Source organism: Mustelus asterias, chromosome 9 (assembly GCF_964213995.1).
Source record: "Mustelus asterias chromosome 9, sMusAst1.hap1.1, whole genome shotgun sequence".
Lineage (NCBI taxonomy): Eukaryota > Metazoa > Chordata > Chondrichthyes > Carcharhiniformes > Triakidae > Mustelus > Mustelus asterias.
This window is the reverse complement of record NC_135809.1, coordinates 103232992-103255740: the sequence shown is the minus strand read 5'-3', so window position 1 is coordinate 103255740 and position 22749 is coordinate 103232992. Positions and strand designations below refer to the sequence as shown.

Here is a 22749-nt window from a genome sequence, read left to right as displayed (position 1 = left end):
CAAATGCGGGCAATTGGGACTAGCTTAGTGGTTAAAAAAAGGGGCTGAAGGGCCTGTTTCCATGCTGTAAATCTCTATGACTCTAAATGAAACAGCACAAGACTCCACAAATTATAGGAATTTGTAACTTTCCTGTGTCACAGTCAGGGCTCCTATTAAGTACAGAAATTCCTGCAGGTGTGAAAAAAAACCTATGATCTGAAGGCACATTAAATTCACAAAGGACAGATTACTTCCAAAAAACTCGTCACCTAGACATAATAAATTCTGTAGGATTTTGGACAACATTTATGTTGATCTGTTTTAAATTATAGCATTCACCTTTGGAAACTGATAGGATACATCAGGGATATATGTGTTCTTTGAAGGTTTTTTCTTCAGTGATATCACCACAAAATATTCAAAGAGTTCTCGCTCCTGCCATTCGATGAGTTCTCGTTCTAACGTGCGGTAACTGGGCGCTTTCTTTAGCACTGACTGAATGTGGACCAAGCGCTGTGTGTGAGCTGGAAAACAAAACAAAATCCAAATATGGATGGTGGCGTTTTTTCACAGTCGACAAAGGAAATGTTGAAACAATGTAAAGTGAGTTATCATGGGGATTAATCTGCAGTTTATAGAGCTTGAGGTGGGGGGGGGGGGGGGAATAAACAAAATCTATCCACTATTTCAAGGAGAGCCAGAACACACACAGGACGGTGCTGCACAGGTATAAAGGAAGCCGCGTGCACTCCTGTTCAAGATAGTGTGGCCTCTCACCTTTAAATCGGTCATCCGAGTCGCTCTCACTCTCACTGTTCTCATCTGTGAAAGAGATAAAGAAGCTGGGTGAAGGTTTCAGCAAACCAAAACAAAATCTACTGAGGAAAAATTCCAAGAGTATAGACTAAACAGTCCTCGCTGCTGCCGCAGCTGTTAATGGTTTAGCTTCTTTGGAAAATAAAAGATTCACACAACCATTTATTGTGCTAATTCAGTCGCGTTTAAGGCAGTGGATTAGAATCATAGAATCCCTACAGTGCAGAAGGAGGCCATTCGGCCCATCGAGTCTGCACCGACACCAATCCCACCCCAGGCCCTATGCCCACAACCCCACACATTTACCCTGCAAATCACTCTAACCTATACATCCCGGGGCACTGAGGGTCAATTTAGCATGGCCAATCAACTTAACCCGCGCATCTTTGGACTGTGGGAGGAAACCGCAGCACCCGGAGGAAACCCATGCAGACATGGGGAGAACGTGCAGACTCCACACAGACAGTGACCCAAGCCGGGAATCGAACCCAGATCCCTGGAGCTGTGAGGCAGCAGTGTTAACCAGTTGACTGTCTTTTACTCAGACTCATAATTAACAATTAAATCATTCAACCTAATTCAAATAATTCTAAAGGACATGAGCTTTTGCATTTTAAGTTATTCTCTGTGAAAACAATGGCAGGTGATATGATGACTGGGGGTGAATAGCATTGAAGCATGGCTGAAATGTACTATAGAGCAATGCTTGTCTTCACACTGACAGGGCTCAGAAACTACTCAAGATATGAGGGATATCGATGTTTGCACTTTCTACTTTCCACATGGCAAATCTTTAATCTCAGACGTGATTGCTCCCAAATTGCTCAGGAGAGAGGCAATTTCTCAGCCAAATCCAGCCTAACTTGGCATCTCACCAGCAGGTTGTGAAATTTTGTGCCTTCTCTGCTGCTGACACTAACTTGGGGAGCCAAAAGTACCTGGATGAGTTCTTGGCACACCATGACATTCAAGGCTATGGGCCAAGTGCTGGCAAGTGGGATTAGCTGGGCCTTTCATGTGTCGGTGCAGACTCGATGGGCCGAAGGGCCTCTTCTGCACTGTAGTATTCTGTGATTCTGTGCCCAGTGGGAGCAGGATGACCAACTCGCTTTTTGGAGAGCGCAGCTCTGCAAGGTCCCGAAGCTGCCGCTGACTTCTATTTTTCTTACGAATGCTCAGTATTTCACAGGAGAAAAGCTGGAGATAGTGAGCCGGTTCCAGCTGGATTGCTGCTGCCACCTTTCACTCGGTCTCTCACATTCTCACATTCCCCATGGGTACAATCGAAACCCTCTGGAAGTTTATGGCTTAGATGTTTTTGGTCTAATTTTTCAAATCCCTGCAGCCTTTTTCTGCCTCTGTAAGACCAAGCTCCTTACTGGTTTTTCACTTGACTATTCAAGGCCCCTCATTTAACACGACAGTTTCACCCTCTCTATTCAGTTCCCTCCACCCTCAAAGTAAACTCTGCATTTCAATTCTACCGTGCCTTTTATGTCCCAACCTAACTATTACATTTCAACTTTCCCCGAGTTTAAATCCATTATTTTGCAGTCTTTAATGTAAAACATTGAGATGTGTTCCTGTATAAGGAGTACTATAGAATTACAAACTGTACTGTTCACTATTACTCTGTATGACAATGGCCATTTGTTATATTAATTTATGTCAGAATGGTGCAAATGAAAATAATGACTAGAACCGGTCATTGAAATTAGTAATTGAGATCTTTGCCTTTAATGCATAGGGAGGATAGAAACACAAAGGCCTAGATTATTGCTTCAAAAGCGGACAGCATGAGTTGGGAAATTTCCCAGCTCGCTGTACCTATCTCAGGAGAAACTGACCTGTCGGATCTATTTTATCACGCCACGGGGCGAGTGGGGAAGGAGTCGGACCTGCTGCTCCTGGATTCAGATCAGTGGCCAAGAATTAGTAAGAACATATTAATATCCCTTGGGATTTTTACTGCTAGAACAGAATTTGTTCAAGTCTCACTAACTCAGGCGGCCTATTTTTTTACTTTATAAAGGGCTGGAGATTTAAATAACTTAATACTTTGAGCTTTTTTAACCTCTCACTGAAAAGGGCAGGATTTCTTTCATTTTAGAGGGCTTGGGATTTAAACAGTTTGACAGCTTCACAGTTCCACAGACCTTTTCCACACTTCGTGAGCATTTACATCATAAAAATGTGTGACTCCCACACCAAAGAGGAAGACACTTGTTACAGCAAAAAATGGGGTCTGTTTGAACACAGCACAGAGTTCAAATGGCTCTGCTGACTTTAGGCTTCACTCGGATCAGTCACTTCGCCCTCTCCCCTCTACCGGTGAAAATGGGATCTGTCAGAAACGGAGGCAGAATTTCCAAATCCAGATGCTGCCCACCATATTGAAAGATCTGCAGAGTCTCCACGACTCTGTGAAAATCCGGGACAAGGTATTGCAACTGTGTGGGATAGGCTGGATGTCAGTTATCCATCAGTTGTCGTTCATGCATTTGCATTAACTTAACTGTCACTGCCATATTTTGATTAACTCTACTCCACTGCGGATAAATGCTGGGGCATGTGAGTTAGGTTCCATCCTATGAGCAGGCAACTTGTTTCAGCCAATATTGACAGTGGTGCGAGGGTGAATCGTCCTTTAACATGTGTGGCAATAGTGGGTAGGATTTTTATAAAGCTTTTTGACATGCAGTAATATCGTTTTTGTACGGGGCTCTGACGTGCTAAGAGAATATAAATCACTAATGAGGTTCATGAACCAACTGTCAATCTTTATTGGTTCATGCTTTTAAAAAATATAAACTCACGGATGTGATCTCACCAGACATTCATGCCATGCTCCTGCTGCAGCGAGGTCGGAGAATTTGACGGCTAGCCAAATCTCCATTCACTGCAGTGGGATGAGAAAATCCTGCCGGCGTGAATGGTGGTAACATTCCAGCCATGATTTTTAGCAAAAACCTCTGGATTTTTGAAGAGTTTTTCTAAAGAGTGATGCGAAGCTAGCATTGGTATTCTTTTTCATCCATATTGAGGGGGAGGGGTCCAGGAGGAGATGCGAAAAGTATCAAACAAGGGGATAACACTTGAAAATCAAGAGTCCCGCTACACACACACACACATACTTCCCGACAGAGAGTTCTGGAACAGCAATGGCACTGATTTAGATGTGAAGCCTTGCTGTCCTTTTAGATAGAAAATCACAGATTCACCAGGGCTTCAAAAGTGAGGAAACACTTACTTAAGAGTGCCGCATTGTATTTGGAAAACCACATTTTCCTCTTAAGTACAGCAATTTTAAGTATTTCAATGAAATAATAAAGGGGAAAATGTATTTAAACGCTGGTATTTCTGTTACTTCCAGCTGGGTTAATATGGACAAGGTTAAAGATCCCAGTAACTATTTTGCTTGCTTACTCTAAATCGCTAAACAATTATTTGCCCAAGTCAACTCTATCATGTTTATGACATTCTAAGTACATTTAGTTACAAAGGCTATTAAGATACAACATGAGTCAGCTGGTATCTTTGTGGTTTCAAGAAAATTGACATAACAGTCCCACTCCCACCCCTGGGAAAAAAGCTACAATATTTAAATAGGTCATCACCCTTTTTGACAGCTTTCAACATACAGTAAAGGAAAAAGAATTCTGGTTTTCCATCAGCTTTTTAAAATAATACTATTGTTTAACAATGCTTACATATTTTGATTACTGATTAATTGCCAACTGGTTGTAGAATCAATTGGAGAATTTTTATATTTTAATTGTGGCCTTTGAATTTTATTTGGTTGAAAAAGGCACAATGTGTGGACATGTTCTTTACACAGGCTTTTTCAATGCAACAAAATAGATGACAGCAATTCTCAAATTCATTTCCCAGGGCAATGCCTTGATCAACCAGAGTCAACATTCCTGGTTTGAATTTAAACATAGTTTGGCAGTTAACTGTCAGTCTTCAGTTATCTGGTGCATTGTCCCTGGCAACATCTCTACCAATCAGAGTCTACTTGTCATACAAGCATCACGCTCTTCTCATGCAAAAATAATTGTTGTTCCCTTTATTATTTGGTATTCTTGTGAATTCACCTGATGAGTATAAGATGAAAAGCTTCGACAACATGCATCCTTTTTCAGCAATAATCAATTTCCGTACTACCAAACAACTATTTGTTTTACTGTTGGACATTCATGTCTTTTTATTTTTATTGGAGGTGCATTGTAAAGTGTTTCGAATGAGGTTTTTTGATCAGAATTAATACCCGCAAGACGCTGGTAACTGTCCATTCCCTTACCTCGTAGAGACGCATTCTCAAAGTTTGATAGTGATAGCTTCTTCAGCCTTTTCTTCCCTCTCTTTGCACTATAGATGCCGTTTATTTTCTGGACGAGCTACAATTTAAAGAAGGTACACGAACATTTATTAATTACTGCATTCAAGTTCATTTCTGTTCAGGTTCAAATATCACACTAATACGAATCACCTTTCAGTCATACATAGCAGTTGGTGGAACTCAAATTCAATTCATTAAATAAATCAGGAATAAAAAGCTCATCTTAGTAACAGTAATAATGAAACCACCTGATTGTCATAAAAATTCATCTGGTGTACTATTGTGAAACCAGAAATATAAATATTAGGACTACAAGAGCAGCTCAGAAGTTGGGAATCCTGCACTCACCCCTTGACTCCCCAAAGCCAGTCCACCATCTACAAGTCAGGAGTGTGGTGGAGTACTCTCCATTTGCCTGGATGAGTGTGGCTCCAACAACACTCAAGAAACTTGGCACCATCCAGGAGAAAGCAGCCTGCTTGACTGGCACCCCATCCATCGTCTTAAACATTCATTCCCTCCACCATCGACGCACAGTGGCAGCAGTGTGTACCATCTACAAAGCACTGCAGCAACTCACAAAGGCTACATTGACAGCACCTTCTAAACCCACAACCTCTAATACCAAGAGGGACACGGGTAGCGTGGGAACATCACCACCTTCAAGTTCCCCTCCAAGCCACACACCATCCTGACTTGAAACCATATCGTCATTCCTTCACTGTTCAAAATCCTGGAACTCCCTCCCTAACAGCACTGTGGATGTGCCTACACCACATGGACTGCAGCAGTTCAAGAAGGTGGCACTTCACCACCTTCTGAAAGACAATTAAGGGTGGGCAATAAATGTTGACCTAATCAGCAACCACCACATCCCACAAAAGAATAACAAATAACATCCTCAGGGAAAAACCTGTTGTTGTCACCCTGGTCTGGCCTACATGTGACTGTAGACCAAAGTTGGCTCTTAACTGCCCTCTGAAATAGCCTAACAAGCCACTTAGTGGTAGCAAATCTCCACAGAAAGGGTTAATAATAACAACCCTGGACAGTCCACCTGGCACTAACCTAGGCACTGAGAATGACAAAGACACATCCAGCCATGAAAACCAACAAAGTCCACCTTACTAAAATCTGGGGGCATGTGCCAAAATTAGGAGAGCTGTCCCACAGACTAGTCAAGTAACAGCCTGATACAGTCACACTCACTGAATCATATCTTAGAGCAATGTCCCAGGCACCTCCTCTGGGTGTGTCCTGACCCACCAGCAGGACAGACCCACCAGAGATGGTGGCACAGTGATATACACTCAGGAGGGAATGGAGCTGAGGGCCTTCAACATTGACTCTGGTCCCTATGAAATCTCATGGCATCAGATCAAACATAGGAAAAACACCTGCTGATTGTCACCTCCCTCGGCTGATGAATCAGTGTTCCTCCATGTTGAACACAACTTTGAAGAAACATTGAGAGCGGCAAGGACACAGAATACACTCTGGGTGGGGAACTTCAATGTCCATGTGGCTCGATTGCACTGCTACTAACTATTCCAGCTGAGTTCTGAAGAACATGTCTGCCAGATTGGGCCTGTGGCAGGTGGTGAAAGAACCAACAAGAGGGAAAAACCTACTTGACCTGGCCACCACCAATCCACCTTTTGCACATGTATCTGTCCATAACAGTATTGGTTGGATTGGTCACTGCACAGTCCTTGTGAATATGGAGTCCATCTTGTAGTGAGGACACCCTGCACTGTGTTCAGTAGCATTGCCGCCATGCTAAATGGGATAGATTCAGAACAAATCCGGCAGCTCAAAACAGGAGCATCCATTAGCAGCAGCAGAACTGTATTCAACCACAATCTGTAACCCCTCATTCTATCATTGCATTAGGCCAGGAGTTCTGCTCTGGTTCAATGAGGATGCAGGAGGGCATGCCAGGAGCGACACCAGGCCTCACCAAAAATGAGGTGTCAACCTGGTGAAGCTACAATACAGGACTACATGCATGTGAAATTGTGAATGGTGGTGGACAGCTAATCAACTAACTGGAGTCGGAGGCTCCACAAATATCTCCATCCTCAATGATAGGGAAGCCCAGCATGTCACAGCCTAAGACAAGGCTGAAACATTTGCAAACATCCTTAGCCAGAAGTGCCAAGAGAATGATCCATCTTGACCACCTCCTGAGATCCCCATCATCACAGATGCCAGTCTCCAGCCAATGCGGTTCACTCCACATGATAGCAAGGAGCAGCTGAGGGTGCTGTATACTGCTAAGATACTGGACCCTGGCAGCATCCTGGCTGTAGTACTGAGGTACTCCAGAACTAGCCGCATGCCTAGTCAAGCTATTCCAGTACAGCTACTGGCATCTTCCTGACAATTGCCCAGGTATGTCCTGCCACTAAAAGCAGAATATATCTGATCCAGCCAATGTCCGGAATTTTCCGGCCATTCATTCCCTGCCGCGTCTGCAAGCGGGGACGGAGAATTTGGTGCTCAGCCAAATCTCCGTTCACTGCAGTGGGACCAGAAAATCCCATCCAACTGCTGCCCCATCAGTCTACTCTGATGGAAGGTGTCACAGAGAGTGCTTTTGAGGGACACTTATTTAGCATTAACCTGTTCACTCAGCTTCAGACTTCATTATAACCATGGACCAAATGTAGAGAAATGAGCTGCATGGGTGAGATGGAGTGACTGCCTTTGACTGAGTGTGGCATCAAGGAGCCCGAGCAAACCTGGAGTCAATGGGAATCAGGAGGAAAACTCTTCACTGGTTGAGTCCGAACTGGTAACAAAGGAAGATGATTGTGGCTGTTAGAGATCAACCATCTCAGCCTCAGATCATCACAGCAGGAATTCCTCAGGGTAGTGTCCTTGACCCAACCATCTTAGTTGCTTCATCAATTACCTTCCTTCCATCATATGGTTACAAGTAGGAATGTTCGCTAATCATTGTACCTTTTATGGCTCCTCAAATACTGAAGCAGTCCTTGCTCATTCGCAGCAAGACCTGGACAACACTAAAGCTTAGTCTGACAAGTGCCAATTAACATGTCTGCCAGGCAATGATTATCACCAAAAAGAGAGAATCTAACCATCTCTGTTGAGATTCCATGGCATTACCATCACTGAATTCCCCACTATCAACATCCTGAAGGTTAACATTGATTAGGAGCTTAATTGAAGCAGCCATATAAATACTGTGGCTACAAGAGCAGGCCAGTGGTTGAGAATTCTGTGGTGAGTAACTAACTTCCTGACTCTGCAAAGCTGATCCCCCATCTACAAGGCAGAAATTAGGAGTATGATGGATAAGTGCAGCTTCAACAACACCAAAGAAATTCGACACCAGCCAGGGCAAAGCAGCCTGCTTGATCAGCATCTCATCCATCATCTTAAACATCCCCTCCCTCAACCACCAACACACAGTGGCAGCAATGTGAACCATCTACAAGATGCACTGCAGAAACTCCTTTGAGAGCAGCTCTCAAACCAGCAACCTCCACCACTTGGAAGAACAAGGACATGGGAAACTGCCACCCGCAAATTCCCTTCCAAGTCACACACCATCTTGACTTGGACTTGTATCCCCGCTCCTTCACTATTGTTGGGTCAAAAGTGGAACTGGAGCTCCCTTTCTGACGGTGTTGTGGGTGTACTTGCACCACATGAACTGCAGCAGTTCAAAAAGGCAGCTCACCAATACTTTACAGGACCACGCGGAGCACTTGGGTCTGGCTGCCGGTTCATTCCCCATCTTCCACCACCCCAGTACTCCCTCTTCCAACAGATTATGTTGACCATATCTGTCTAGATGGTGGTGAGCCACCTGCCACCCAGGGACAACATGCAGAACAACAGGGTTCTGAGTGCAGCCGGTTCCCCATGCACAGAATTGCCACATTCTGCAGGTTTCCATTCGCATTTAACTGAAGTAATCTATGGGTGGCACGGTAGCACAGTGGTTAGCACTGCTGCCTCACAGCTCCAGGGACTTGGGTTCGATTCCCGGCTTGGGTCACTATCTGTGTGGAGTTTACACATTCTCCCCGTGTCTGCGTGGGTTTCCTCCGGGTGCTCCGGTTTCCTCCCACACTCCAAAGATGTGTGGGTTAGGTGCTTTGGCCATGCTACATTGCCCTTTATTGTCCTGGGATGCGTAAATTAGAGGCATTAGTGGAGTAAATATGTGGGGTTACAGGGATAAGACTTAAGTGGGATTGTTGTCGGTGCAGACTCGATGGGCTGAATGACCTCCTTCTGCACTGTAGGGTTTCCGTGATTCGATGATAAAGCAAGTGCAAGTGAAATGCGATGCATGCTGGGAGAGCTGTGTGCTCCCTCTGCATACGATCAAGTGTAAATATTTCCTCTGTTTTTACCACTTGAAGACAGTTCAATTAATATATGAATGATTAAGTACTTTCTATAATTTATGAAATATTCAGCTTGCATTAAATGTATTCAATCTTATTGAAGGGTCACGGTTAGTGAACAAGCCTGATTTTAATCGTGCACCCATTGACATGAAGGAAGATCACTCATGTGGCCCACTCACTAGTATAGGTTGCCCATCAAGAAGCAGCTCCATTTTACAATACACTGCGCCAGCTAGCCGCAATGGAGTCACCCGTAAATGATTCAGACCATGGGTGGACCTTGCAGTCTCACCACTGATATCGTGCCCACTTTTAACTGATTAGGAAATCTTCCCGAACCAGTACAGTGGCTGGTAGTACTTTGATTTAGTGGGAGTGCTTTTGGTTAATTGTTCAGGTGCAACATGAAGAGTTTATAAATTCTGGTGGCCTCAGAGATCTTGGGAGTTGCAATTTGTTGATGCTGGGCCGGGGTGATGATATGGGGTGGGGACAGAGTTTGGAATGTCCCCAAATCCACCAAAGTTCTGCTCCTTTACAGCCCAATAAAAACAACTATACCCATGACCTAAACCTGTAAAACATTTACAATCTGGAAATTGATAGTTAACTTTTCAATTTCGCAAACTGGCAAACTGGTTTATCTTCACCAAAAATGAATTCTTTTAGATAAGGTTGACATGCTTTCTCAGGACTTGGTTTGATACCAAATCTCATCACCTCTTCCATGGAAACCATTACTATGGAGATGATCAGAGCAGCCACTGATGTGCAGCAAGCTCTCCAGCGCTTTGATTGTGGCACTGATCTCCCTCGAGATTACCATGGCCATCAGATATTTCCAGGTATTTGCTGATGATTTCCAGAGTCTTGTGATTAAAAGAGTTAATAATGGTGTTGGCAAGAGGGCATCTGTCTCCGTGTTGCAGATTTGGGGGAGGTCTTGCCCCGGGTAGCAATTCCCTGGGATTGGGAATGCTCAGTTGTAGTGCTGCAACTTTGGGAGACTCAGATTACCTTCTTTCCTGGGGACTTGGAGCAGTCTCACACATATAGTTGGCTGGATTCCTGGCCAGGGGAAGTTTGTAAAATGTTTGTCAAGCTCTTGGAACTGCTACTATGGGATGCGAAACTCCAGCATTGAGAGTATGTAGAGAGGGGGGAGCACATTCCTCTTTAAGATCTGAAAATTCTTTCCAGCCAAATAGCTCCAGCCTAGGAAACTATCCAACTGCAAAAGAAAAATATTGCGGCTGCTGGAAATCTGAAATAAAAAGCAGCAAATGGTGGAAATACTCAGCAGGTCAGGCAGCATCTGTGAAGAGAGGAACTGAGTTTCATCAGAACCAGGAAAAGTTGAAACATTATAGGTTTTAAACAAGCGAAGGACTGGCAGGGGTGGAAATGGAAGAATAAAAGGGAAAGTACGTGATAGGGTGAAAGACAAAAGGGTTGGTGGTGCAGGGCCAAAAGGAGTGATCATGGGCCTACATGTTGAAGTGCTCCTTTCAATCATTTTAACCTAAAAGTTAAAGAGAAGTCCAATGCAGCCAGACCATCATTGTGGAGGGATGGCCTGTGGCTGCAGCTGAAAGCAGGTAGGCAGCGAGGGTGTCCAAACTATCGTGGAGTGCTGGTCTGCTGCTGAGAGATAACCTCCAGGCAGCTGCCCTGTTCCCCAAGACTGTGGGAACCCTGGGGGTCAATGGGAAAATTCCACTTTGCCTCTGACACTAGGCCTTAGTAGGCCCTTAATTAGGTGAAGCAGCTACCCACCGCTTGCAGGAGGGTGGCACTGAACCTCCCACACCATCGCACCATGCCCCATCTCTCCCCCGCTCCCCTGCTGACTGCCCCGCCACCATCCTGCCTCTGGGGAAATGGCTCAGGGCTGAAATGGAGTTCTTCATCCACCCGCTTCCATACCTCATCGGAGACTAAAAATTGTGCCCTTCATACCTCCTGTCATCCACCCCATCGCAGACCTTCACTTTTGTTCTTTTTCCATTCTCTCCCCCCCCCCCCCCCCCCCCCACCCCATTCACTTGTTTAAAACCTATTAAATTTCTCATTGTCCCTCTTCTGATAAAAGGTCATCGACCTGAAAAGTGAAATATTGAGCTAGGTCTTTGGTTTGGGGTCAGGAGCCCGACACCGAGATCAAATCTATGTCTCAATCATATACCAAGATGGAAAGAGTCAGTTGACACCATTTTCAAAGGGATAGATAATTACTCGCTAGTGGACATGCTCACTATCCAATTGAAGATGGCGGGTGGGCTCCGGAACTGGAGAGCCAGTACGAGACCCTCAGGCAGTGCAGGAGCTGCTGATGCAGATGAGGGAGTGCGAGGGAACCTCAAGAAGGTGCTGTCCCCATTTTACTGAGGCCCCCTCTCAGCATGTTTTATAAACTAAATGGTCCCAGCTACAGAACCACCACTGTGGAGGGAACACCCTTAAACGGGGCATCCTGCCTTCACAGCTGTGGCCATGTAGACGTGGCGGTTGCAGAGCTTCAAATTGATTCTGCCCCCTAATCTGCCACTGGGAGACCACCCCAGCAATCTGCCAGGCTCAGGGTGTTGCAGGGGGTCCACAGGCCAACTGGTATTTTCCTTTTGACCTCTGGACACTGGCCTCAATCAGCCTTTTAATTATGTTAACAAGCTACAAGCAACTTGCAGGTAGATAGTTGTTACCACCCTGTCCTCCCCTCACCTGTCCTGCCTCCTTAAGAATGCCCGGAGGCAGGAAGGTGTCAGAAAACTGGCACGTAGGCCCACACTGGGAAACTCCATCATCATTCCACCATAATAGGTGTGGTTTTTGTGTTAGGTGTCAGAATGCCCATTATGATAATGCCCCAATTGTTGTAGACAACGATGAGCAGAGTTGGCTCATTGATGCATCCAAACTGCCCTGCTTCCTTCCCATCATCCCATTACGCAAAACTCCTTCTCAATTCACGCCACAAAGAAAAGAGTAATCAAGTATCTAAACATATGACACTGATGTCGTACTAATTCCAAGAGCCATTCTGTCGCTTCTCCCTGCAGCAAGAAGGTGGAGTTCAGATGGGGGTCATGGTTGCTCTCTTTAAACTTGCAGCTCACACTCCATCTCCCAGAGCAACAGAGCGGCAATGCATGATTAAATAAATGAAATTACTGACCACAATGTTCCACCTATTTGTTCAACCACCAAAATGTGTGGAAACACTCACTTTACCAATCTTCAAACCCACCCAGCAACTCTGGAACATGTCCTTATGGAAAATGCTTCAAGTTTAACAACATTGAAAACCTAGCGACTCTCAGCTCTCGAATAGGATCTTTTAAAGTGAAGTTCCTTTATTGAATGTTCTAATGGTCATGATGTCTGTGGTGTCACTCAGATGCCATCATTAAGTGTATATATTTGATCATTCAGGTACATGTATTCACTGATAATACAACATGAGATGCCAATAACCAAAAATAATCTTCTTTCTAATACAGTATTGTTGAGTAATTGAAAAAAGGAACCAATGAGACTTTTCTTACCTTGGGGATCCTCCTGGACCGGCGTGTAGACAGCAGCTCACTGGTGGTGCTCATGCTGTCATCATTGAAGCTGGTGGGGGAAGAGGGCACACTAAGGTGGGACAGAAGCAACACATCATCATGGCTGTGTCTTTTGGACAGTCGTGGTAGTCTAAGGGTCTTCCTGTCTATGGTACTACTCAGACGCAATGACAGACTGCTGGGTTTCGGAGGCAGCTTTGGAAGATAAGTCATTGACCAGGTTAAAGTAAAGCACTGCAGTGAGAATAGAGTATATAACATCTATGTATCATTTCATGATCTATCTAGCTTTTGAATCAGATATTTCTGAAACACTTTCTGATTCAACCTTCTGACCACATTTTGCATTGACAGCAAAAAATGCCCCTGTGCGTACTTCTCAGATAATTCATTGAAGACTTCAGAATGAGTGCTCATTCTAATGTAAACTGAGGAAACTCAAATCAATTTGGATATGGACAATAAGTAGCCACGTGGAAAAGACAACTGAAGCTAGTGAAGAATGAGTCTGAACTTAACATTCAGATTCTTGAGTTATAAATAATGTACTTGACATTTGCATTAATTCGTGTAAACAAGAGGATTATTGGTTTTTTTGCTGACCTGCTCCAAGTTATTCCCTTATTAACGGTGTCAGTCCCATCACAGAATGCAATAAGATTTTGTAACTTTACCTTGACCTTATTTAGTTGCTTTATAAAACAAATACTGAGTCTGCTGAAACATATTTTATTATTGACCTATCATCACGACCAATAAGAAATGTTCCTCAATTTATTTCCCCATTTGAAATTATAACGCGGGGTTCCACAAGTGCAGGACACTGTCTGAAGCCGGCTGGTGGGTCCTGTATCTCAGGGATCAATGTCCACATTCTTCATTGTAACACTATATGCATTTGATGTGCGTCCAAGTTACTTGGCAAATGTGAAACATACACACACGAGCTTTGCCTCAGAATGCGTGTGCTGAGAATTGAGTTCCAGCAGCAGTGTATTGTTGGTCTACAATTAAACATTCTTTCTATGATTTATAGTTTTGTTTTTCTTTTCTGCCTTTTGTAGTACTTTTTTCCCCACATTTTCCATTTTCCATCCAGGCTTCAGTTGCATAAGGAAATAAATTGTGCACAAGTAAAGTTAAGAAGTAACCTTCCCTTATGGAGGGGGGGCACGTGGCACAGTGGTTAGCACTGCTGCCTCACAGCGCCAGGGACCTGGGTTCGATTCCCGGCTTGGGTCACTGTCTGTGTGGAGTTTGCACATTCTCTCTGTCTCTGCGTGGGTTTCCTTCGGGTGCTCCGGTTTCCTCCCACAGTCCAAAGATGTGCGGGTTAGGTGGATTGGCCATGCTAAATTAACCCTAGTGTCAGGGGGACTAGCTAGGGTAAATGCATGGGGTTATGGGATAGGGCCTGGGTGGGATTGTGGTCGGTGCAGACTCAAAGAACAATACAGCACAGGAACAGGCCCTTCGGCCCTACAAGCCCGCGCTGCTCCCTGGTCCAAACTAGACCATTCTTTTGTATCCCTCCATTCCCACTCCATTCATGTGGCTATCTAGATAAGTCTTAAACGTTCCCAGTGTGTCCGCCTCCACCACCTTGCCCGGCAGCGCATTCCAGGCTCCCACCACCCTCTGTGTAAAATACATCCTTCTGATATCCGTGTTAAACCTCCCCCCCTCACCTTGAACCTATGACCCCTCGTAAACGTCAATGGGCCGAATGGCCTCCTTCTGCACTGTAGGGATTCTATGAGTCAGCCTACACTCCCTTTGTCTCTGGATCACAAGACTCAGCACTCGGAGATTCCTTCCTCAGTAACTGTAAACTGCTCCACCTACAAAAAAGACAAGTTTGTTCTCAGCAGCATGGTGGCACAGCTGCCTCACAGCGCCAGGGACCCGGGTTTAATTCCTGGCTTGGGTCACTGTCTGTGTGGAATTTGCACATTCTCCCTATGTCTGCGTGGGTTTCCTCCGAGTGCTCTGGTTTCCTCTCACAGTCCAAAGATGTGCGGGTTGGGTTGATTGGCCATGCTAAAATTGACCCTCGTGTCAGGGGGATTAGCAGGGTAAATGTGTGGGGTTATAGAGATAGGGCCTAGGTGGGATTGTGGTCGGTACAGACACACTGTAGGGGTTCAATGGATCCTATGAATTTAAGAAACTAATGCAAAAATAAATTCACTTACAGGGTAAGAAATTAATTATGGTATGAGATTCGTGTGATCTAAGCTGTTATAAACAACCACAGGTGTGGAATGGAAGTACCACACACCAACTATTTTTCAACCTGCAATTACATTTTTAAAATACTTAAATTTATAGGAATAATTGTAATGAATGTTTATTCAAGAGCCGCACATTCGCAACTCTTCCAGTTCAATGCAGTTCAAAAGATTCCAGTTGGATCACAGAGACCAGGCACTCTGATTAAAACTGCTTATTGTACGATTCAAATAGCACCCAGCGGCCACTCAAATAAATCAAGGAATTATTATTAAAGCAAAAATGTTTTTAAACCTGTGATCTGAAAAACTGCCTAGCTGTGCTAGTTTGTAGAATCCCTACAGTGCAGAAGAGGCCATTCGGCCCGTCAAGTCTGCACCCACACTCTGATAGAACACTTTCATGGCAGGTTTTACATTTTGCAACATAGAAATAAGTTCGATTGGAAGCTTGATTAAAAACAACTGAGGAAAAGTAGCAAGATTTTGAGTGCAAATTGTGCCTGGATCACCAATTGAATTGAGAATCTAAAACTGGGGGGTTACAGTTTAAAAAATAATGAGATACTCATTTAAGCTGGAGATGAGGAGAATTATTTTTCTCTTAGAGGGTCATGAGCTGGATAGATTCTTGATGAGCAACGGGGTGAAAGATTATTGGTGGTGGGCAGGAATGTGGACTTGAAGTTACAATCAGATCAGCCATGATCTTATTGAATGATGGAACAGGCTTGAGGGGCCGAGTGGCCTTCTGGCCTCCTAATTCATATGTTTGTATGTCACAGCTTGGCAATAAGCTGGTAGTGTTGATTGCCTGCATGAGATAGAACCCTCAATTTTTATTTGCATTCCTGCGCCTCCTGGTCCCTCACAAAAATCAAAAAAAGCTTATTCGCCTATTTTCTGATTCTAGATTCTAGAACTAGGGTGCATAGTCTAAAAATGAGGACCAGACCATTCAGGAGAGATATTAGGAAGCACTTCTACACACAAAGGGTGGTAGAGGTTTGGAGCTCTCTTCCACAAACAGCAGATGCTAGATAAGTTGCTAGTTTTAAATCTGAGACAGATAAATCTTTGTTAAGCAAAGGCATTAAGGGCTATGGGCCAAAGGCAGGTATATGGAATTAGGCCACAGATCAGCCATGATCTCACTGAATGGTGGAACAGACTCGAGGGGCTGAATGGTCTACTCCTAAGTCTCCCCACCCCCTCCCCCACCCCACACCCCAGTTGCTGGCTGAGCCACTTAATGTCAATGAGTAGCAAGTGCATGGTTGGCAATAATCCTTCAAATTACTGCAGTGTCCTGCAATCAATGTCTTGTCAAGTATAGAAATAATCAACTTATTCTAAAACAGGAGTGTTGGTGCACTGGCCTTTTAAAGGTTGGTGATATTCTGTTGTTTGATGTGGGTTTGGTGGTGTAGCATGAGGTTGTAAACAGATTCTAATAAAACCACTATCAAACAGTATTTATGACAGCTCTGGTCACAGACCAGAGGAAAGTTTCATAAACTAGTTCAGAAACTTTCAATGTCACGCCACACAGTCACACCAATATGTCCCCATTTGTGGCCATATGGGAATAAGGCTGCTTATCTTTTGTACAAATATCTTTAAAAGCTCTCCACAGCACCGTGCGATAGTAATCAGATCTTCATCAAGGATAATATCCAGAATTCCCTCCATCGTATTAATGGGGAAACGGTGTGGAAACATACATCCACTTTTTTCTGCGTCGATCTTGTCAACATAAATCTCAGCTCTAAATTTCCTGTATGAATCGTGTGCCTACATCGGAGCCTAAAAACTGACATAAAACAAATATAAAGAGTGTTCCGGTAAAGGGGTAAAAGCAAAACACTGCAGATGCTGGAATCTGAAACAAAAACAGAAAATGCTGGAAAGTCTCAGCAGGTCTGACAGCATCTGTGGAGAGAGAACAGAGCTAGCGTTGCGAGTCTGGATGACTCGAAGACTCTGACGATGTGACTGTGTAGCGTGACACTGAAAGTTTCTGAACTCGTTTATGAAACTTTCCTGTGGTCAGTGATCAGAGGTCTCATAAATAGTGGTTTATTCGAATCTGTTTGTTTTTGTCCCATAGAGGGAATATGTCAAGCTGGTATCTTCCGTAATGACACCTCACTCTCATAGATCTAGGCATCTGCTGCTCTCTTTCATTATCACACAGAATAGTGGTCTACCCACTGGGAAGGCTGCTCCAGCTGTGGTCTGAAATGTTTCGGGTTCACTGCGATTGACAACTCTTTGGTTACGTACAAAGCAGGAAATGTCTAAAAAGAAACATGAGAAAATATCTAACCTGTTGCACTAGCATCAGATGACTTTAGAACTTGTTGCTCACTAAACATTTGACCATAAATCTACAACAGCAGGTTATTAGTCTAGTGCTAGGAAGCCAGCAAACTAATCGAGAATGGGGGTGTAAACAAATGACAGGAGGCGGGATTTTCCGATCCCCCGTTTCCGGCAGTGGAGGTGGCTCACCATTGGCTGTCCACAGGATCTTCCAGTCCCGCCAATATCTATGGTGTTTTGTGTGACTCGCCCATCTTGCTGCTGGGAACCCACTACAGGGGGTTGTCTTCGGCAAGACTGGAAGATCCTGCCAGCAGAAGGGGGTGGAAAATCCCACCCAGAGAGTTTTGGACCTAACCAAGGAGTTGCAGATAATGAGGAAATTTGCACATGACAGTTGAATTGTAAATTGGTGTATATTAGTGATGTACAAATTTCCTTGGAAATAAAACATGGAACTCCAATCTTACACTGGAGTTACGCCAAAACTGCCCAGGAAATTCCAGGCTATATTTTTGTCCCTGTGCTGGGCAGGATCTGAACTACACTGGAAACTGTTGTTCCAGGTATTACCTTCCGCTCGGTGACATCTTGTGGTGATAGCTTCTTGATCCACAAAAGGTTTTTTTTAAAACATTCAAATTTATTCTGTAAGTTGTGTAAAAGAGCGCAGCGGATGTTCTATTTAAAACCTTCTGCATGACTAGGTAATCATTTTAAGCTTAAGCATAATGAAATCATTGAAATTGTGAAAATAATTTTTGCTGGCATGTCCCTACTTGATTCAAACCAGGTTAGCTTGGCTCGTGCGGCTACGAGAGTTCCTTTAGAGGACTAAATTTGATATATTATTCACATATCAGTATTCACAGGGCCCGCTTCTCTTCAGGGGTATAGAAACCACAACACTACCCACTAGCTGGTCGGTATATCACTTCTATAATTCATTTTAACTAACCTCTCGGAAGACTGTAATGGTATTTCTGGATTGATGGCAAGAAAAATAGAGGGTATTTTTCACAAACCCTGAATTAGAGGAGAATGTGATGATAAGTCATACCTTCCTGACGGTGTGACTGATTTACTTTACTTGCCAGAGAAAACTTGCGAGCGTGACCTTTGCACAGGTGGAACCAATTTCATGCTGAGACTGTGGCACAGTTTATACATATATTGTGCTCCACGTTGCCACAAATTTAGAGAAAATCGTTTTTGTGACATTGCTACAGACAAGTCTATATTTTGAAAGCTGTTAATACTCAAATGAATGGGCTCTGAATCATTGCTTATATGTGGATGCATAGTCCAGCAAATCCAGTACTGATATCTTCAAGCTAAAGATTGTAGAATAAAGATATTACTGCTATTATTGTTACTTAATACTCATTTAGAACACAAATTAACAATTGGTTCACAAAGCAACAACAATGTGAATTTATATAGTGCTTTTGGTGCAACCTGCCAGAGTGTTATCAGAAAAATAACTGACCAAAGTCTGCATTTACAATAGATCTCAGATCTATAGATCCCAGGCCTTTTTCAGATTGTCATATCTGAAAGACAACACAGCCGATAATACACAGTACGGCACTGGATTATTACTTTAGATCATATATTGAAATTGTGGAGTGGGACTTGAACCTACAGTTTTGATTTTGTGTGGGGGGAGAAATGTGGCATTTGTAAAATAATTAGAACCTTTAAGGGTGACTGGTCTATCTCAAGATGAGTGCGAGCTGACAGGCACTTGAGGAATTAACCCAGATTTACACTGCTGAACACACAATTCTCCACATTTCTGAATTTCAAGCATCCTAAAACTGAGCTAACTTTAGAAAAAGCAGAGTCTGTTTCAACATATATGTTTTGACAAGCTAGTGTTATGTTTTCCTTCATAGCCTATAACTCGTGCTTTTTGGCTGAAAGTCAAAAAGCAATCAAAATCATAAAACATCACTTAACCCCCGAACCGTCGTTTCTTTAATGCTTTACATGTTTATTTCATTTTCAATCTTCTAAACACGTCGCTTTGTTTTTTGGTATGCTACGAAGCAATTCGGATTCCTAAAATCCAAATCAGCTTAGCTGGGCAGACAAGTTCCCAGTCCTGTCCTCCACTCCTCTGGCCTTGTGAAAACAAACAGATCCACAAGTATTCCTGCGCGAACTGGACTGAGAGTTTCTGATGAATTAAACCAAGAGAATTACCTGGGTTGGTGTAGTGTACTTCCTGTCCTGAGGGGACCACATCCTGTGCAAAGAGTCTAGGGAATTCTCGGATGACAGCTGTAGCTTTCTGCCAGGGTAGCGGCCTTTCAAATCCACATCTTCATAAGGATTTTCTTTAGGTGTATCTGTGAAGCAGTGTAAGGAAAAAACAGTCTGATTCAAGAGAGTCATGTGAATCTAAAAATATTTCCTCAGCTGGCAGGCTGAATCAGACTGCTGTTTGCAGTTAATTTTTTTCTCTCCCTTTTGTTTTTTTTCCTGATGTTTTATGCAGAGCTTTGTGAAAGCATAAAAGTCCTGTTTAGAAAGTCTTCCACAGAAGTTACCCGTCATAGGTCCCGTACAATGCTCAACATAATTGGGCAGCTCCAGCGTGACCGGACAGGATGTGATGTCACTCCGAATATTGCTTAACAACTGGCTTATGAATTTTTAAAAAAAACATCTGGTGACTCATTTACTCACCCTAAAATCGAGGACAGTAATTTTCAATATGTTAACACTTTGCCGCTATGCCTTAGAACCGAAGACCGTACTTTGAAAAAAAAGTTCAAATCTGTGTTTTCAATATTGTTTCAATTAATTAATCAGACTCGCAGCAGTTGTGGAATGTTTCAGCTGGCAAGAGGAAAGTCTTCACTCAAACGCAAAACCTCTCAACGATACAGCTTTTTCCCATTGAGAATTTTCCCATTAAGGCTTTATTTTCTCACCAAGAAAAAGTAATGTGTTAATTCACTTTTTAAATACGTACGGGGTGGCATGGTGACACAGTGGTTAGCACTACTGCCTCACAGCACCAGGGACCCAGGTTCGATTCCCGGCTTGGGTCACTGTCTGTGCATATTCTCCCCATGTCTATGTGGGTTTCTTCCGGGTGCTCCGGTTTCCTCCCACAGTCCAAAGATGTGCAGGTTAGGTGGATTGGCCATGCTAAATTGCCCCTTAGTGTGAGGGGACTTGCTAGGGTAATGGGGTTATGGGGATAGGGCTTTGGTGGCATAGTGGTCGGTGCAGACTCAATGGGTCAAATGGCCTCCTTCTGTACTGTATGATTCTGTAGCGTTTTGAGGATAGGGCCTGGGTGGGATTGTTGTCGGGGCAAGCTCAATGGGCCGAATGGCCTCCTTCTGATTCTTGAGCTGATTATCAGTCCGATGAACCGCATTGAATCCTCTTTCCAAGGCCAACAAGTCCTGGAATTGGAATTGAACTTAGAACTCCTGATCCAGGGGCAGGGGTGCTACCACTGTGCAATAAGATCTCCTTCTTAAGGTCAGATGACTCAGCAATACAAGTAAGCACGCAAAGTGCCCTGAATCAGACCATGAGGCCTGCGGAGAAATAGTGAACTGTTTGGAAGTAATTTTAAATTGACTATTTACTAGAAATGATTCAAGAAACCATCGGGGAGCAGATCAATCAATGATAACAACTTATATTTATATGGCACTCAAGTGCAATGAAACATCCTAAGGTGTTTCACAGGAGCACTATAAAACAAATTAAAGAGGTAGGCTTTAAAGAGTACCTTAAAGGAGGAAATTAAGATCAAAAGGCAGAGAGATGGGAGAGAACTCCAAGGCTTAGAACCTGGGGAACTGAAGCTGCGACCACCATTGGTGGAGTGATTAAAATTTTATTTATTAGTGTGACAAGTAGACTTACATTAACACTGCAATGAAGTTACTGTGAAAATCCCTGAGTCGCCACTCTCCAACTCCTGTTCGGGTACATTGAGGGAGAATTTAGCAAGGCCAATGCACCTAACCAGCACATCTTTCAGACTGTGGGAGGAAACCGGGGGAAACCCACACAGACACGGGGAGAATGTGCAGACTCCGCGCAGACAGTGACCCAGGCCGAGAATCGAACCCGGGTCCCTGGTGTTGTGAGGCAGCGGTGCTAACCACTGCTAACCACTGCGCCTTGGGGATGCCCAAGAGGCCAGAATTAGAGGATCGGAGATATCTCATAGTGTTGTGGGGCTGGAAGGGATTCCAGAGACAGGGAGGGCCAAGGCCATGGAGGAAACGGAAAACAAGGGTAAAAATTTGAAACTGAAGATGTTGCTCAAGGAATGTAATTCAGCCCACACAGGAATGACAGAGAAAAGAAACTTGCTGCGGCTAAAGGCAACCATAGAAAAATAGTAATTAAAAAAGAAGCACTGAGTTAGTCAGTTTTGTTAATACTTGCAATTGTCTGTGAGGTTAGAAATTGCAGATCTCCAGATCCAAACTAACCAAAAGGAATTTATGGTGTTTTCGTTTCTAGGAAGTGACTGATGGAATACAATGGCTGGTAAGATTCTCTGTGGGAATACATGATTCTGCATACCCCCAGGGGAAAATAGAGATTTCAATGATCATTTCAAAAATAATTTGTAGGGTGTGGGGGGAGGGGGGGAATGAAGGCAGGAGCAAGAGATGGCTAAATGGAAGGATGGGCAACAGAAATAACGTCATCATAAAAGGTACAGTAAAATGAAGGATTCCTTTAGGTTTCTTTTCTGGGTACGGAAGAATGAAAAAAATCAACTTGTCATGAATTCTTTCATGGCTGTGTTCTTACGTATTTGACACATCTTAGGGTGGCACGGTGGTTAACACCGCTGCCTCACAGTGCCAGGGACCCGGGCTCAATTCCAGCCTCAGGTGTCTGTGTGGAATTTGCACATTCTCCCCGTGTCTGTGTGGGTTTCCTCCGGGTGCTCTGCTTACCTCCGCAGCCTAAAGATGTGCAGGTTAAGTGGATCGGCCATGCTAAATTGCCCTTTAGTGTCAGGGAGATTAGCTGGGTAAATACGTGGGGTTACGGGGATAGGGATTATTGTTGGTGCAGGCCGGATGGGTTGAATGGCTTCCTTT

The 22749-nt window shown here is 43.9% G+C and overlaps 1 protein-coding gene across 4 annotated transcripts in view; it reads right to left on the bottom strand.

Moving 5' to 3' along the window:
- dennd2b (DENN domain containing 2B) overlaps positions 1–22749 on the bottom strand; it is a 415361-nt gene that overhangs the window by 98526 nt on the left and 294086 nt on the right. For all 4 annotated transcript variants that reach the window (XM_078220724.1, XM_078220723.1, XM_078220721.1 and 1 more), the window contains 5 exons: positions 19859–20004; positions 13074–13289; positions 5102–5198; positions 760–804; positions 322–506 (listed from right to left, as the gene is read on the bottom strand). In XM_078220724.1, the coding sequence (XP_078076850.1) occupies positions 322–506; positions 760–804; positions 5102–5198; positions 13074–13289; positions 19859–20004 (689 nt within the window). The remainder of the gene's footprint in view (positions 1–321; positions 507–759; positions 805–5101; positions 5199–13073; positions 13290–19858; positions 20005–22749) is intronic.